The following is an 18,467-nucleotide window of genomic DNA, read 5'->3' as shown; positions in this document are numbered from 1 at the left end:
TATTTTAGGATTACTGTACGTGTATCCGATAATTAATGTTATTGATTTTGAATTTGAATGTCAAATTTGAACGTCAAATTGTTTGTGTGCGAAAATGGCGTCTAAGGAATCGCTGGATGTGAGTATTTAGAATTATAACGATAGCATGACAATACCGTGGTGTTTTATGCATTACTTAAAAAGAATTTATTGCAATAAGCCGAACTAAATATTTATGTTCTTGATTAGTACTCCATATATAATTATTAAGCATAAAAGGCCACGCCCTCAGACAGTTTCTAATTTCTTGTTTTTTCTTTGATATCCGAGTATTTAGAAACTTAAATAATATGTGAAAATGTAAAACATTAACAGTATTATTGATTACTTTCATGTATAATTATAAAAATATAACTTTTCATTTAAAAAGATGTCTATAACGTTTTAACGTTTAATTAGATGCGGCAAAATTTGAATGGCTTTTACTGAAAATATTTATCGTTTACACTTAAATATAACTGCCGGTAACTAAATATAATTACTTCCGTATTGATTTTTATATTTATACGTTTTAACTTCAACCCTAAAATCTCTTATAAGAAAGTATTGTGAGGAATATATCTGCTCTTGACTTATTCAAATTATACTCCATAATATGTGTACTTTACGTTTGTACTTTATGTAATTGGCAAAAAATCTTTCTAAGTGTTATTCATCTTATAAAAAGCTAATAAAAACCTAAGAAATTTAAAAAGTTCTTGACAAACCTAAGCTCACACACACACACTTTTATCAGATGTAATTGTCATTGTGATACAAGTTTTAATGATATCAAAAATTTCTTATAAGATGGACAAATTTTGTTTTTTGTTTGTTCAGCATAATATAATACCAGCATTATAATTAAGTCTTACTCAACCCTACACATAATAGTAGCTTTTGTCAATAAATTAATTGTACAAATATTAAATATACTTTTTTCCATTAGTAGGGTTCGGGATTCCACACTTTATATTACAACATAATCTATACTTCTATAATATCTTTACTTAAATATATATATTATAATAAAGCATGAACACACACTACTCTGTTGCCTAAGATGTCAGCAATTACAGCATATTTTTAAATAATTCTTTTTTTAATAAAAAGCCCTACACTTATGTCACACTTTAGGCTATATATTTTCACACCATTAAACTTGGGAGTTAATATTTTGGATAAATACCCTAATATGGGAAAGAGACAATAAGTTGCTACCAACATCAAAAAAGCTAGATTGCTAAGGTTTGTCATGACATATCATTTTGACATTTGATATTGATACTTTGACAAATGTGAACAATAAAATAAAATTTTCATAATTATATGCGGATGAAGTTGCATGGGAACAGCTAATCTTTTATAAAATGATATAATTTGTATGGGTGTTGAAGTGAGTTAGGGATCAACATATTAAAAACATCCCTCTCACACGGGAAATTAACGATCTGAGATATCATTATGTTTTTATAAAGTTTATGTAAAAACTCATGGTTATTTTCCACTCACTAAAAACTAAACAATTTCAGTAACAGTTCAATTGAGTTTGATTTCATTATTTTTTTCCTGGATTAGTTTTAAAAGGAATCTATTATACCAGCTGGTGATGATTTAGACATCTAAGATTTGATAGTGCAGGAGTAGGCTGGTATAGCCTTGCGCGGTGTTTAGCGCGCTTCGATAACGGACCCGACAATTGAATGCATCCGCATTTGTGTCAAAGGACGCAGCACGCGCGCCAAGACGCTGATCCCCGCTCAAGGTTGCCCGATGGAAAACTACGCTTGGGGTCGACACGGCTTTTAAATTTAGAAACAAGTTTTAGAACATTTGAAATTAGAATCTATAACCGAATAGCGTCAATGAGAAAGTTTTTACTGAAATTAACTGCCCTTGTTTAATATTTTATCGTTAGGAGAAACCACGTAAGCAATTTATCGAATTTTAATGACGAGAAATATTTGTACAGTAACAAATCGTATTTATTTAACAACGTATGTCACGTAATAATTACCATAATGACAAAGCATGGTCATTTCTATGTATCTAAATGCCACATACATGAAATGTTAGGTTATGTAAAGTGGCGACTTCACCCATCCCTGCATTCAGACGTGCGTTGCTGAATCAGCGTTTTCAATAGAAGTGCGCACAATGAATTTTCTCTCGTATAACCATCCGGGTAATGCAGATGTTAAATATTTATACATGTTATTAAGTGTAGTAATTTATATAAATGTTTCGTGTTGTGACTGAGTTTCGACTGAACAAATACTTTTATGAAATTCTATTCTCATTTTTTTTGATTAAAAAGAGACAGCAATGAAATCTAATCAAGTATAATGGCAGTGGAATTTCACGGTAAACTACTCGACGGCAGTAACGCCATTGATATGTCAAAAATCATAAACTAAAATTAAATTCTTACGAATATAAACTGGTTATTCTATCTTTTGCTAGAACCTTCCCTATACTATATGAACAATTGGATACTTTGCAAAAGATATTAAACGATAGGTAGATGATGTATTTGCTAAAGAATTTTCCTCAATTGCACGTAAAAATGACTTGAAGAAACCATTACCACATAAACGTTTGAATACATCTGACATACGAATTGAAAGCAATTTCTAAGATTTTATTACAAATGCATCGTAAAACCCTACTATATTCATACCAATAGTATCAATCTCAAGTCGTAAAGTTCCCTAGCGATAATAAATTATAAACCGGAGGCTAAAAGACTGTACTATTAGTACAGCTGTATGTGTGTCGTGGTCTCGTGGGCAGTCTGTCTGTCGGTCTGCAGAGGCTAAGGTCTTGACGCAAATGCCCGCACTTCCGTAGGATGTCTGGAATGAGAGCGTGTCCTAATAAAGACGCAACGCCCGTGGGTTTGTCCCTCTTCACTATTGAAATGAATTGATTATTATAATAATTTCAGTGTGGTATAAAAATCATCTATTTTTATAGTAATTTTGAAATATAAGGTTAGAAAAAGAGAGTACCGTTTTCTTATACAAGTAGCTATAAGTGTCCAAAGACATTTTTTTTTACATTGGCGACAATTTTTGACAATCCAAAAAATGACAGATTTGATAAGTAGTCTTCATTTGGCAGCGATCCACACAACCACTCAACCCTAGTGAATTTTAAACAATATCACATTCTGACAGAGTTATTTCATTTTAATAAATATATTGAATTATTACAATTACGTTTTAGCTCTCGTTACGTTGATACGTTCATAAAATTCGTCAATTTCGTTGTATTAAAAAAAATCGTGAGTGCACTTAGTCGTTACGTCGATTGTAAATTTTAAATTTATGATCAGCTTTCGATCAGTGTTAAATTTTTGGTTTATAGGCTGATAGTTTTAATTTAAACTTACTCTAGTATTTTTTCTTTTAGTTTCAAACACTTGTGAGTAAATATTTGATTATAGCTTGAGTTGTTACTGATTGAATATTCGTGTAAAGAATTTTCCATAATGTCCAAAAGGGAATATGATAAAATCTCAAGTACGTATCGTCGTTCGTTTGAATATTTTATAATGTAATGCAATAAATCCGATATCACGTATCGTCGTGAAGATGGCGGCTGTCTCGTTACATATCTTAATCTTGACATTTTATATTCTGACTCCCTTAATTATATACCTGGGGAGAGGACTTATTTGCAACTTTAATATTATTGCAAAGTAGAGACGTATATAAAGGAAAATGATTTAAAACAATTGCTTCAAAAATTGTTGATTTCTGCTTTTTTGTCATTAAAGTAGTTTTCCATTGTTTAAAGTTTACTTAGTGGCACTAAATTTTTAAGTTTTAAGAGCAAAGTGTTTTACTAAAAACAACGGTCTAAAAGTGTGTTGAGCCAATTTCATCCGGCGTATACAATCATAATTACTATCTTTTTCTTGAAAAACAGTAGATATGTCGTATATTATTTAATTTTTTTATTTCTACAACTTTAGCAAGCAAGTAGATTTTTGGAAATAATTATACTGTAGGATCATAAAATTTTTAAGGTGTTCATCGGTTGACAATTTTACGTAGTAACATTCTAGACAGTTCCATTTTTATCGAGGCCAAAGGGAGCAAAGTTGAAGGCGGTATTGAAGTTTGAAGGATAGAGCTTACTTCAGGCCACACAAGGTCTGTTATGTAACGTTGGAAAATGAGAGACGTAAGTTCAGTTGCGTAATACGATGCGTGCGCCATCTGTCCGCAGACGAGTTGACTGCGGCACAGCGACTGTAATCGACTCAGACAATGAGAATGTTACATCTCTTAAGAGACAATTAACCCTTCGATAGTGTCCAGTGTGACGAACAATTGATTTAAAAAAAATCTACTGAACTAGTTTTCATATCCAAAATATGACTTTACTAAAAAATATTTATTGCTACAAAAACCGTCGAATTCAGGGTTAAGTACCCGTATCATTGAATCGAAATATTACTTCTGGTTGCACCATTGGCCGTTAAATTATGTACAAAATCATAATTCATACATTTGCAGTAAAAAAAAAAATTATATTTTAGTTATTTCGTAGTAGGTAGCCTAATTCTATAATGTTTTTATGATCGATTTTTCTACTAACAGTGTGTTTGTCCAAACACGGTTTGTAATTAAAACATCGTTTGGTTTTAATAACGTAAATAATGATTGGTTTTGGCGTGTCCATGGTAATAACTGGGTTTTGAGTTTTAATTTAGGGCATGTGTAGAATTTACACGATGTAAAAGTATATATGAATAGTAATTTGAAATAAATGAGTTTGAACGAATACATCTATACTTCTATATACTTCTATACTATTATAATAAACCGTAAACACACACCTGTTTGTTGCCTAAGATGTCAGCAATTACAGCATATTTTTGAATAATCCTTTTTTAATAAAAAGCCCTAGACTTACGTAACGCTATATATTTTCACACCATTAAACTTAGGGGCTAAATATTTTGGATAAAAACCCTAATGTGGGAAAGAGACCATAAGTTGCTGCCAACATCAAGAAAGAAAGATTCCTAAGGTTTGTCATGTCATGTCATTTTGACATTTGCAATTGATAATTTGACAAATGTAAACAATAAAATAAAATTTTCATAATTTCATACCGATGAAGACGTACGGGAACAGGTCGTTTACTTATATTCTGAGATCGGGATAGATATGCAGTTTCTCGGCATTGAAACGAAGAAGCGCTTTCGGCTACACATCCTGATTATTCAGTTAAAATTAAAGCTGTGTAGCTGGCATTATTGGCAAAGCATAGAGGTAATATTTATCGAGGAAATGTCTTAATGTGTTACGTGTTAACATGAACCATTAGATTATCTAGAGATCTACTCGCCTCGGAACCAGTTTCCAATGACATCTTAGTATAATTTTATTTACATAAATTATTCATTGGTCGCTCACGGGCTATATGTTTATTGTATTCACTAACACTTGTATCTTAAAACAAGCTGTTAACATGTACTCGTGCCTTTGCATGTTAATTTTAATATACACACATAATTGTAATTTCTTTGCTAAATAAGTACACATATATGTTTATTTATAATCACAAATGTTCTCTCTGTTTTTACCATAAATTGTACTGAGAAATTGTAATATCTGAATTTTCAAAAATTAATTAAAGAAGACCTCACCCTTAGGGAGTATAGGGCACAATAGGCTTTAATTATTTAACCTTCTACCTTTTATTTCAGTTTACTAGTTTTTGACCGCGACTGCGTCAACGCAAAATTAATATAAAAATTTGCCTATAATATGCCCGTGTATGCCAGCTACCCTGAAAGTCTGGTCGAAATCGGTTTAGCCGTTTCGGATATCACCCGGAACAAACGCGGCATGCGGACAGACAAAAAAAAATTAATGCGATTTTCGTTATCAGCACCGCAAATACATCATCTTCCCGAAATCTGGAAATTTTCTTTTGATATTACAAACAGACATTACAATTTTATTATTTGTATAGATATAGATTAGAACCCATATATCTTTGTCATGTTTGTGAACATCCTTGCTTGATATATGAACGCGTTGCTCTGAGCATTATATAAATAATAAACGATAGCTTTTAGTAGCTTATTTTTAGGCGCAATGTCAAACAACTAAAATTCTACGCCAGATATAGTGATATCGAATACATCGACCACAATGTTTTATGTGAGCAATAAAAGAAACCTCTTAATTGCACGTTAGTGGTTTTTTATGAGTAACTAACTTCCACGTTAACTAAACGTAAAATTAATCTAAGCCTGTCTATGACAATTTTCTGAAGCTTGTCTACATGTTTAACGAACAATTTTATCACAAAAGAAATCAAGAAAATCTTTTACTATAAATAAAACATAAATGTAGTGATTTTAGAAATTTGATGCAAAAGATAATTAACCGATAATTTAAAAATTGAAATATAAAATTAAAGTATGCGATAAATTCAAACAAAACTGGGTTCAGGCACTAGTATAAATAATGTAACTGAGATGGTGAGCCATTTTTCCTTTTTTCGCTGTCGTATCTTTTCCTTTAGAAATGCGAGCTTTCATTTAGTCAGCTTGTCTGTATTGGATTACGGAGAGAATGGCCTCGCTCGACGTCCTTTATCTTTCATTATTATTGCTCTAGTAATAATGGAAAAAATCAATACACAATGCTTTAAATAGTTCTATACATTTACTCCTATTAACTATGCTTTTTCATGTTTATTTAACTTAATATGTGGATATTTATTATCTTAATGGTGAAAAATTTGCTGCTAAACAATTTTGTTACTACTCATAATTAAGTTGAAAGATTTTTCTAGAAAAACGATGTATTTAAGGGTCCATTTCAACTTATTTAACTAGCGACTTAATATTTAGGTTGCAACTTTAAAAAATAAGAAAAAAATAAAGCGAAAGACTTAAAAATGAATACAAAGAGCATATTTAAACGATTGTAAAACAATCGCATTCGGCTAGTAAATACATAATTCATTGGTAGAGGGAGTCGCTGACTGGGCGGTTTTCCCGGGTAGGTTGGTTGCGGCCGGTGCATCGCTCTGTAAAAGGGTCACGGTATCGATCCTGCTGCACCGCTAGCGCCGCCCCGGCTCGAACGCACAACTATGCCTGGCTACGCTTGTCCTACTTTTAAATGCACATACTTTTTGTATTTATAATTCAAAACGAGCAATTCCTGTGTATTGTAGGCTGGAAAATTTAAGCGAGTATAAAAAAGGGATTGTTGTACAATTAAAAAAAAATATGTTAGTAATTAGGATAGTTGTTGTATATAGCTTAATATTTTATGTTACTTATATTAGGAGTTTTCGCTGTTCAGCAGTGGACTACCTAAGGCTCTTGATGATGATGATGATATTAGGAGTAAACGTTTATAAGTGTAAATGAGTGACTTAAGAAAAAGAGGGTACCCGACGGAAAGATTTCCATTTATGACTTATGGTTATTATAATTTCCACCAAAAATATACTAAAATGCATTTATTTAAAACTCAGTTTATAAATAGAATTACTTTGATTTTAACTATTTTATTTAAAACTGCCGATATACATGTATCTGTTTTAATGGAGTATTTTTACTGAATATAATAAAACGGATTGTAACATTTCGTGTCGGTAAAAGAACACCCTCTGGTATTACTTGAAATAGAATTTGATTTATTAAAAAGGTCATAGGCCGTCGGCCTTTCGAAGAAATTGAATACTACATTTTTTTGTCCTTTATAAAATACATTGATTGCATTGTAATATGAAAAAGGCATTTTGTCTCTTTCATGGCCGGTTTCCCAGCTACTTTTAGCCATTCGATATTGTTTTTGGTTTGATAACTTGTGAAATACGTTTCCGAACTACGTAACTTGAGTTTTACTTCGTTGAAACTTAGTACTACCAAATAGTGAATGATTAGGTAATAATAATATAATAAATTAAAACATCAACAAGCAACTAGGCGTCCATGCGGATGGATTCATCTGTCGTTTAAGAAGCAACCATATGTAATCCTTTCTTATGTCGAAATCGTTTGAAATAGGCATGTTAGTAATTTTAATAATATGTAAGCATGAACTGTATAATACATTGATGGTTTTAATTAACACATTTGTAAGCGTGTCATGGATTAGATCAATCGGAACTAATTAGTCGCAAAGGTCAAATTGTATTCCGGCGTAATCACGTTAGGGCTGTGTAGGAAATGTGTTTATCATTTATTAGATGTACGCATATAATTTTATTCACTCATATGCACTTATCTATATCTATATACATATAATAAAATTGGAGTGTCTGTTTGTAATATCAAAAGAAAAATTCCAGATTTCGGGAAGATGATGTATTGGCGTTGCTGATAACGTAACATAACGTATTTAAAGAAATTTAGTCTGTCTGTTCGTAAGCCGCGTTTGTTCCGAGTAATCTCGAAAACAGCTGGGCCGTTTTCGTTCGGAGTTTCACTGAAGGGTAGCTGTCATAGACAGGCATATTATAGGCTATTTTTTTTAAATTCCGTGCTCTTAAAATGGTGACCGAACCGCTATTTCGTGACACGGGTAGACCGATTTGAACGGGAGTTTGACTGGAAGGTAGCTGTTAAAAGCTGCATTATCAAACGGGAATGTTCTGCGCTAAAGAAGTTTGCAGGCGGACAGCTCGTGTATAATAATGAAACATTTATTTATTGAAATAAATCGAAGAAGCGTGGAAAATTTTCCATAGGTATGTTATCCACTTCGATAATACTCACCCTTGTTTGCTTCTATGTTGGTTTTCCCGATAAATCGGCAACGTTGTAAGGACATTGAGTAAAGAATAAACTCCTTTATTGTGTATTCGTTTTGTTTTCAAGCGAGGGTACGTAAACCTTGAATACGAGGATTGGTGGAGACGTATATTTTTATTATTATATTCGTATTAACAAAATTTATCTATTTATATTCCAAAATAATTTAATGTAATGAATATTGTAAGACGGAACGTTGTCGTCTAATTAGATTTTAAGACAAATTTTGATACACTATCTCCGCTCCGCAGATATAATAATTTATAACCACAGTAAATAGTATCTAATGTCATGATTTATCCTGTTTAAAGGCATAAAAAGTAAATCAAATGGACATAAACCGCAATTTAAAGTTACATTTGAAATTTATTACAAAATTGAGCCAAATGGTGCGTCTGAAATAGCGTAATAAAGTATTCGAGCAACGGGGTTGTCCAGGATGTTTATAAATTTTTATGAATCCGAACGTTGGATGGAACTTTTGTATAACAGGGTCTTTACAATGTCTGTAAGGCTTAATGTGCATTAGATATTGCGAGACACGCTATCCTTTGCCAAAGAAAGGAAAACCATTAAAATGTACTGAAAGAGCTCTTCTTCTGCAAGGACTTTTGCAACTGTGATAATAGTTGTAGTGAAAAATAAAGTATTTCAAATTATTGCATTTAATTTATTTGTAACCACCGTTTCGTTGTATAATTTGGAGTTAAAGAAGTAATCCATTGAATTCATATGTTTGTTTTATTTAGGAATCAAATAGTTATTATGCAACTATTCAAACGAGATCTTTTGGATTTTTTGGGCTATTTGTATGTATTGAAATAACTCAAAACCTGATGGACGTATTTCAAAATTCTTTCACCTTTACAAAACGATGTTATCACTGAGTAACATAGGCTAGATTTTTTATTATTTTTTAAATTCCCGCGGGCGAAGTCGCGAGAAACAGCTTGTATAAAGTATACCGTTTTCATACATATGTACATATTTACAGCGGCAAGTTGTATTAGTTTATTCATGTACCTGTCTGGGATTGCAAACCTTAGTTCCTCGGGGAAATCAACTCTGCCCCATGTCATACAAGAGAATCGTACTCCCAGCATTATATTATATCTTGATTATTATTTGAAACGTGTATTAGTAATTGGAATGGAATTTGACACGTCTTAAATATTATCATAATAATTTTATCCTCAATCAACCGCACTTGGCCAGCGTGGTACTATGGCCTATTCACTCTTTAGGGTAGGCTTCGAGCCCCTTGGTGGGGACTTATAGTGAGCTGGTGATGATGAATTGTATCTTTATAAGGATACTATCGGAAGTAGTTAATATAGGGGGGATTTAAGGAAGTGGGAATAACCACTTTCTGTGCATCCCTTTCCCTGGCTATTAAAGCATCAACGTTTTAATTTATAGGAATCAATTTACAGCAGTCACTTTGCTATTAAAGGCGTTTGCTTGTTTGTCATTTAGTTACATTTAGTTTTTTTAAACAAAAATTTTATTTCTTAAAGTGCCATCTTTTATCGAAGTTCGGCGATCATTAGAGCAACTAATAAGGGCAAATATTTTATAAGAAATAGTATGTTTACTCCTAGTCACAAGCGAAATGGTTTGCCAAGACACGAGTACATCAAGTTTGTGCTGAGGTGCCCTCTGCAGCTCTTGTCGTACGTTGGCCTGTTATTACATGAAGTGGTAGCCGTATCGATCAGACAGACGTTACGTAAGCCGTAGGACGCGCCGCTTCCACTCCGTATTTTAGTATTATCCAACGTAACCTAGTTTAAGCGAAATCACTTTGGCCGGGGATATTTATTTCTTTGTCTTGAATTTACAGCGCCATTATGACCCGGTGCGTTTTAGTACTTGTATTTCTTTTTGTTCAGACGGTGTATTGCTATGGCTTTTATTGCCACCGTAGGGACCTAGGGATTGCTTGTTTAAGTTAAGTTAGTAGTAAGTTAAGATTTATAACGATGTTTTCTGACATTAAAAGTATGGGTTTCCACGGCGTTATGTACAGAGAAAATTTTACACCTTTAAAATAAAAGCCCTTTATAATACGTCTATATGATTCAAATTACTGTCCTTTTGTATTTTATGTTCAGTATATTTAAGTCTATTTAAAGAAATATGGGCGGGCTTTGAAGTTTTCTCCGTTAATATTCTACGAAGCCGGCGAAGGCACGGGCGCGTCTTTACATCAAACTAATTTGATATCGGGAGACACTCTGTCTACATGGAGACGGCCGTCAAGAAGGGACTTAGCGCTCGATCTCATCAATTTGCTGTGTAATAAATTAAATGAACCCGAAATGTTTTATTATGCCTTGTGACCTTTTTATAATACTTCGACACAACGCTAAAAATGGCATATGTACAAAACATCAGTTTTATTATAATCATACTAATATTATAAATGCGAAAGTTTAAGTGGATGGATGGATGTTTGTTAGAGTTTGTAGCCTAAACGGTTAAACCGATTTCGATGAAATTTGGTAAGGATGTAGAGGATAGTCTGGAAGAAGGAACACATAGGCTACTTGGTTTTGTTTTTTTTAATTCCACGCGGACGGAGTCGCGGGCGAAAGCTAGTATATCTATAATTAAATTATGTGGTATCACCGAGACCTAGTATATAATATCAATATACAGGAATTCAGTCAACTTTTTACTTTTTATTTATGTTAAAATAGCTACTTTTTAAGACATCATTGGTTTCTACACAATGCGGGAATATCACAAAATAAATTTGAATTAAACTAATAAATGTAGGATAGAGGATAGTTTCTCTCTACCTACCTCGTGTAAGTAATTCTTGATGAACGTTAAATTTTAATTTATTAGGTGTTCATCGTAGTTGTGGACTTTACTCGTATCGAAAGTACTGATCAATTAATTAATGTAAGAGCTTCCGCCATCAAAGCTAATGCGCCTTCTATTTTTGTAATAGCAATTTCTCATCATGCCGTTGAAATACAACACGGGAAATGTAATTATGTTTGCCTTGAGACGATAGCTCCGACAAGCTCATAAAGGTTCGCTGTATAATGGTTACACGTCTTAGTGATCCAATTCCGTTTTACAAAATTAATGTGAGAAGTTGCCTACACAACTACTATCAACTGCTACTACCACTTAATTGATATGTGTAATTACACTGAATTGCAAAAATAGTAGCCATAAACATTTAACGTCAAAATCCTCATGATACATAAGATTTTACTGTTTAGTGTACATGCGTTATTTCTTGGAGATTTTTTTGCTAACCCTACATTTAAAAAATTCTTCATGGTATAACTTATTTAACCGTGAGTAGAAAATGATGCCATTATGACTTACCGAAGGATTGGAGAAGATAAGCTCGGGGAAGGGAATTATGGAAGAATCTAGGGAGGCCTACGTCGATTGACAACCTAAGAAAGCAACTGGAAGTTGAAAATAACTTAATACATATTGTTTTTTGAATTTTACTACTTTTTATTTTTTCTCTAAATATCACACATTGGAGTTAAATCTATGTATAATTTGTCAGAGAATAAAGGCTTATCTTAGAAAAACATATCGTTGTCTCTGTCGTGATAAATCAGCCCAGATATAAAATTAATGTTTACTTCTTACTTTCTTTCCAAATTAATATGTCGATCCATTCAATTACAATCATTTAGTGCGAGAGTTAACTTACTTAGGAGGATGCAGCTATTAAAGCTTTTCCTCGTTAGCTGAAAGCTTTGAGAGTGGATTTGCGAAATTGGTTTCGTCTAGATTTCGCTGAGTTGCAAAGTTAATTAATGAACACTATAGAATTTATTATATAAACGAATTTCATTTAATTCTTAACGTAAGTTTAGTATAATTATTTATCACAAATTCGTCTTAATGGTTACATAAAGTGTCGATTAGTGTACTCATACTATGTCTACACTTAGGGAGTCGCATAATAGCCACTTAATGACTGCGTAAGTTATTGATTTACGCGATTTTTTAACAATAATTAATGAAATGTGAATATGGTTCTAGGATTATCTTAAAATATGAATTTAAATAACTAAAAGTTTTTTAATATGCTATTAACATATAAATTGTTTCAAGCCATTTAGTTCCCAGTCAGTTACACATTTCGGCCAAACGACGCGACTACACTTAATAGATAATTTGGCTGGCTGATAACAAACCTTAACTGTTCTTTTCCTCTGACTCACTGTCAGCCGCAGCAGGGTACAAAGGCCCAAATTAAATCCAGCTGTAACTGCAGTACTCCCGCTACTTGATTATATATTCAGATCTTAAGTCTTGGTTGAAAATCTGACACGACTTAAAATGATTCTTAAATCATATTTGTTGACGGAATGGAATTGGAATTGAATACATATAATCAATAAAAGATGTTACCAGTCTCTCGGTTGGTTCTGTCAGAAAATATGTAAAACTCACATGGATAAAAAAATGGTATAAAAAGGGAGCGCTAATGAGGAAATTCATTTAGTTTCACTTGTGCCCACCGGGTCAGATAACTTGTTCATAATATGGTTGAAAGTAATCAATATATGTTTTTATTTTTCAATCCCTTCTCATCTGTTCTTTTCTCTTAATGTTGTGTGCTTTTCGTATGAAACACCGTTTTGTGCACGTGACAAGTGGTTGAGATAAAAAATCAATCGATTTTCAGTATCGTTATAATGGTTAACAATTTGTAGATATAAGGAATTTAATACGTTGACAGTAGAAGTCGTAGTTTACAAGTTGTATATTGCTAAAATTTCAGCGTGTATTAAGAAAACTAAAAACGAGTCGTGTTCAGTTTTGCGGAGCGCAGTTGCACGAGTTTCATTTGATTTGCTACAATTATTTTTACTTCGCTTACTCTCAACCGTCGGACGGGTCGCAGTTGGACTTGCAATTTTACCACTAAACTTGTTTCACGGATGTGTGAGTTTGTAATGCAAGCTATAAAATGTGTGTCGCATTCGCGTTTTTCTGCGCAATATAAGTTTAGCAGTCGTTTGTTAAATAGGTAACTCTTAAAATTAAATATTTATGTACGTGTGTTTTTATCTATTTACCTTTGTACATTTTTAGCTAAAAGATGACATAGTATCTATATATCTTAGGACTGTAATTGCAAATTGCATCCGTCCTGAAATCGCCGTTAATTTCCAAGCCGCGACAATCTTATCAAATAAAATAAAACGTAACGTTCTGTTAACATACGTTAGAATTAACATAAACCGGACTGTTCAGGTACAATGTAAGCCGAGTGATGTCACAAAATGTTCGCGAATTTCATTCATGTGCCGTGCCCACGCGCAATTGCTGACCAATCTCATGTTACACTCTAATCAGGAAAGAGCGACCGGATGTCATTAGGATTTTATAAGGCCCTCGCGATAACAAAACAAGTTTAATGTCTAGATAATTTGTTTCGACGTGTTTTTAAAGGTTACGAAGTTACAAATACTTAGGTTCCTACAGGGGGCTTAAGGCAATCCAAAATTAGGTTCAGGGCCGTAGTCAACTAATATATTTTACACGCTTTATTCGATTTTATTAACTCTAAAGTAGTAAATAAAGCAAACAGTCATGCTATTTTAAACGTGAAAATATGACAAGGCATGACATCGTCTGGATAGGTCTTTTCAATATTATTTTTATTGGTAGTTGAGAAAAGTCAAGATGTAAATAAATAAAATTTAAGTGTGAACATTTTTTTTTAATCAGTGCCACATCTATTTCTTATTGCTCTTTGACGATTTACATAAATTTGTACGTGGTCGTTGAACTGTTGGCGATGATCGGTCGGGAACGGAAATCTGTTCGCTGGCCACACCGGTCCGCACCGCCCCGGTCAGATTGCGCCGGTACTGGGTGGATGCTGGACAGTGTAAGCCCCAGCTACATTAGCATGTCAAATCTGTGTACACTGACCCTTTGTGTTATTGTCAAAGAGTACGTTTTGTAGCGTAGGAATTTGGAAATCACTCAAACACTCCGTAAGTGCAGCGACCTAAAGCAGGTCTTATTCTCAGACACAAGAAAACGCAAATTTGGAAAATCGAAATAAGTAATTTGAAAGATTAAAATTAATGCAAACCTTCTGATTAAAAAAGTTGTAATTTCCTTTCGCAATTTCTTTCGAAAATATTGAAAGTTTGTCAGGAATCTCAAGTTAGAATGGGTATTCAAAAGGCAGTGATACATTCCAGAATTGGTTATAATCCCGAGAACGATCAAGCTTTCACCAATGTTCTATTTTAACAACTACTCTATTCGCGTTGAACTATAAAAGAGCAAACTTTAAGAGATATTCAAGCAGTAAAGAGTATGTTGGAAATCGCTTGGAGAGTTTCCAAATACTGCGCGAAACCTGACGATGTTACGTCACCGTGGTAAACTTCTCTGCATTGGTTATGTTGTAAAATGAGATCACACGACTTAACAATGAGTGTTATGTATGTCGCTTGATAGAAATGTTAAAACAATATTTATTTGTTTATCGTATGATGTAGTGATTGTTTTGAATTCTATCATATTTTGGTTTTATTTTAACTGAGGATACAATTTTGTATCGGATGGTCATTGTGAGGCCTTTTTTATTTTTGATCGTGTTGAATTTACTTTTATACCCCTCATGTGGACTATTACAATTTGTAATGTTAGCAAAATAAATCTATTTAACTTAAAAAACTATTAAGCAAAACTGTATATTCAGAATGTAGGTCAGTCGGTTCACGATAAGTACAATACTCCAGAACTATTTCATTACGTAAATCCAAACGTGAATCAGGCGGTGTTAAGTGCACGAGAGAATTGCCGCTTCGGCTGTAATTCAATTATGGGAGTGCCGGAGACTCGTGAAGGTATTCCGACTTTAGCACTTTGCCACCGGCACTGTCGATGTGTTACTATCGAATAATCGATTGGTGCCCCAGAAAAAATCTGATATTATCATTGGTTGGGACTAGGTTTTCAATTTGTCCCCGTGGATTTACACCGGTATAAACTATTGTCATCCCTCATAGTCTCAGAAGGAGAGGCAGAGATAATATATTTGTATACAGCTTTTTTGTAAATTTTATAAGTTTAATATTATTTCAAAATTAGAAATTGAAATGAAAAATATTGAACGAAATGTGTTCTATTACTAACTTCTGTTTGAATATAAAGGGTTATATTTATATCAATCTACAATATCATTAAAATGATATTGTAGATTGCCAACTAGGAACAGTTGCAATCTACAAATATGCTAGATTCTATTTTTACGTTGTTTTCAATACGTTTTGGAATTACCGTTTCAATCAATGCCTTTCAGTTCACTGATGGACCCAGTTTCCATTCAGCCTGCAACTTCTATTAAGTTCTTTGGATCTTATTGAATATTCATATAGCAGACTTTGCATAAATTTCTCTTTGTTCTTATTTGCAACATTTGAATTGTTAAAATTTTATTGAGTTCTAAGAGATTGAACCGTAAGCCTAATAATAATTGGCTGTACTTCTATTTGTTAATCAGGTTTGTGATTTAATCTCCTATTGTAGTTGCATAAGGTTAATGTTGCTGAAATCCATTCCTCTCGTTAGTTCAGCCAAGATGCTTCAAAAGTTTTGGGCGAGTCATACTCGAGTAACGGATTTCAAATTTAAAAGTTTTCTCCACGAAAATTAAGATTTCAAGCTTTAAAATACAAACTCAATTAGAATGATTCTATCCTTGTTATATTTTTAATAGATATTTACTATTTTCTTTGTGTAAATTTTTTATGTTAAAATGTTTTGTCCTCGTCCCGTATTTCTATCCGTCTTTCTATGGTCTAGTAAATAACATGTCTGCTACGAGTATTTACAACGTATATAATTTAGACGTTTTCGTATGTTTGTGATCATTAACAAAGCTATTATAACGGTAACATTGATTATTTAACACATAAAATGCCACATAGCGATATGGAAGCACAGAAAGTGTTAAGTAACTGTTGGTTTATATTACAGATTTCTAGAGTCTATGTTGGATGTTGTTGAATTATGGATGCACGAAGTATAGATTACTGGTTGTTTGTTCCGTACACAAGGCGGAGCCTTAGTGAAGCGAACGAGGAAAACGGAATGAATTAACGAGCACCTGCATTAAGTAAACAAGCAAGTGATTTACAGTTTGCGCAAACCGCTCTACTGGGGTGGAAACTGAATATATTTACAGAACACTAGTTTGCAGTGACATGTTTGCGTAGACTTGTGAATCTGGTTCTATCATACTAAGATGCTTACAATATCTGGAATTATATAACAACAGACAGTTCTCTAAGGAGATAAGTAAGGGAACGTACTCGTATGATCAGACATAAAACATGAGAATTTTACGCAAATATATAAATTCATTGAAATTATCTTGAAAATGAAACACAGATGCCCTAAATATGTAAATGTCAGTTATCCATACACCCAGTATGTCCAGAATTTGATAGGAGTGAGCCAAAATTCTTAGTAAAATCTAGTCACACCTTCCAATAGTTGTATATTTTGCAATACAAATGTCAAATGTATGACATGAGCTGGCACCGACCCCATGCTAAGGGGGTCCCGGGGCATGGGTAGGAGTCTGCCCTCATTCCAGTTCCGCATACGGTAATCAATCGATATGCAGAAACTTGGCTCGGTGTATTTTCAAATTATGATCATTTTCCGGAAAACATAGATACTTCTCACTTATTTAATCGGTCAGTATTTTTATGAATGTTGGTGTGGTATGAATTCTGTAGTTTGGTATTTGGGAGTATGTATTACTGAAATTCGTTAGTATTCAAGAAAATGTAATTGTATCAGTATACAAGTGAATTTGTAAATCTTGTTGAATACGAAAATTGTTCATTCGTTGTACGCAATTATGTTATTTCATTAGTACTAACATATCAAAATCGTTAGATTGAAAATCATGTCCATTGGTGTGGAAATATATCAAAGGTGGTTCAGTTGAACAACTTATATTAAAATTTAATCAAATGGAATTACATCTAATTTGAAAAACACAAGGACATGGAATGAATAACTCTATATATTAATACATTTACCTAAGCTTGAACACAGCTTAATAATAAAACAGAAGTTCTAAGTCATTTTGGCTTTGGCAGAGTACCTTTGAGTCGAACAAACGGGTTTATTATTCAACTCAAAGCTTCTTTAATACTATTACCTAAGCTCTGTGTAAAACTTTTGTAGTTTTCATTGGAGAATTTACCGTCTGCGGTGGACGGGTTACGTAAAGCCTCTTTCGTTCGATTTTCCTTTAAGGCTACACTAAAATACGTCGTATCGGAAAAATCTACGCTACTGAATGCTGGTAACTCGAAATATGTTTTAACTATAGGAGACTTATAAATTTACCAATAAGTTCGCTAAATTTGGAGAAGTTTGCTGGGAATCTATTATATTTCTTCTTAGTAATATAGTTCTTAGCTTATAAAAATATCAAAGATCTCCGAAATATCATTCTGTTTCTCCAGAAACAATAAACTTGATTTAATTTGAACAATTCTTTCAACATTTTGCCTTATTTGGGGGTGAATCAAAAAGTTCTTAGAATTGCATATATATGAAACCTTTTTGGATCAAGTTCGATATTCAAATTAAAGAGTGTCTATCACACTAT

At 33.0% G+C, this 18,467-nt stretch overlaps 1 protein-coding gene across 2 annotated transcripts in view; it reads left to right on the top strand.

Moving 5' to 3' along the window:
* Nucleotides 1–45: 45 nt before the first annotated feature.
* Nucleotides 46–18,467, top strand: part of LOC106103840 (sodium/potassium-transporting ATPase subunit alpha) — a 50,174-nt gene continuing 31,752 nt past the window's right edge. For both annotated transcript variants that reach the window (XM_013283743.1, XM_013283744.1), the window contains exon 1: nucleotides 46–118. In XM_013283743.1, coding sequence (XP_013139197.1) covers nucleotides 95–118 — 24 coding nt within the window. In that variant the 5' untranslated portion in view covers nucleotides 46–94. The remainder of the gene's footprint in view (nucleotides 119–18,467) is intronic.

This window comes from Papilio polytes, unplaced genomic scaffold (genome assembly GCF_000836215.1).
Source record: "Papilio polytes unplaced genomic scaffold, Ppol_1.0 DF823700.1, whole genome shotgun sequence".
In the NCBI taxonomy this organism is placed as follows: domain Eukaryota; kingdom Metazoa; phylum Arthropoda; class Insecta; order Lepidoptera; family Papilionidae; genus Papilio; species Papilio polytes.
The sequence above is the reverse complement of the archived record's forward strand: the minus strand, read 5'-3'. Positions and strand labels throughout refer to the sequence as shown.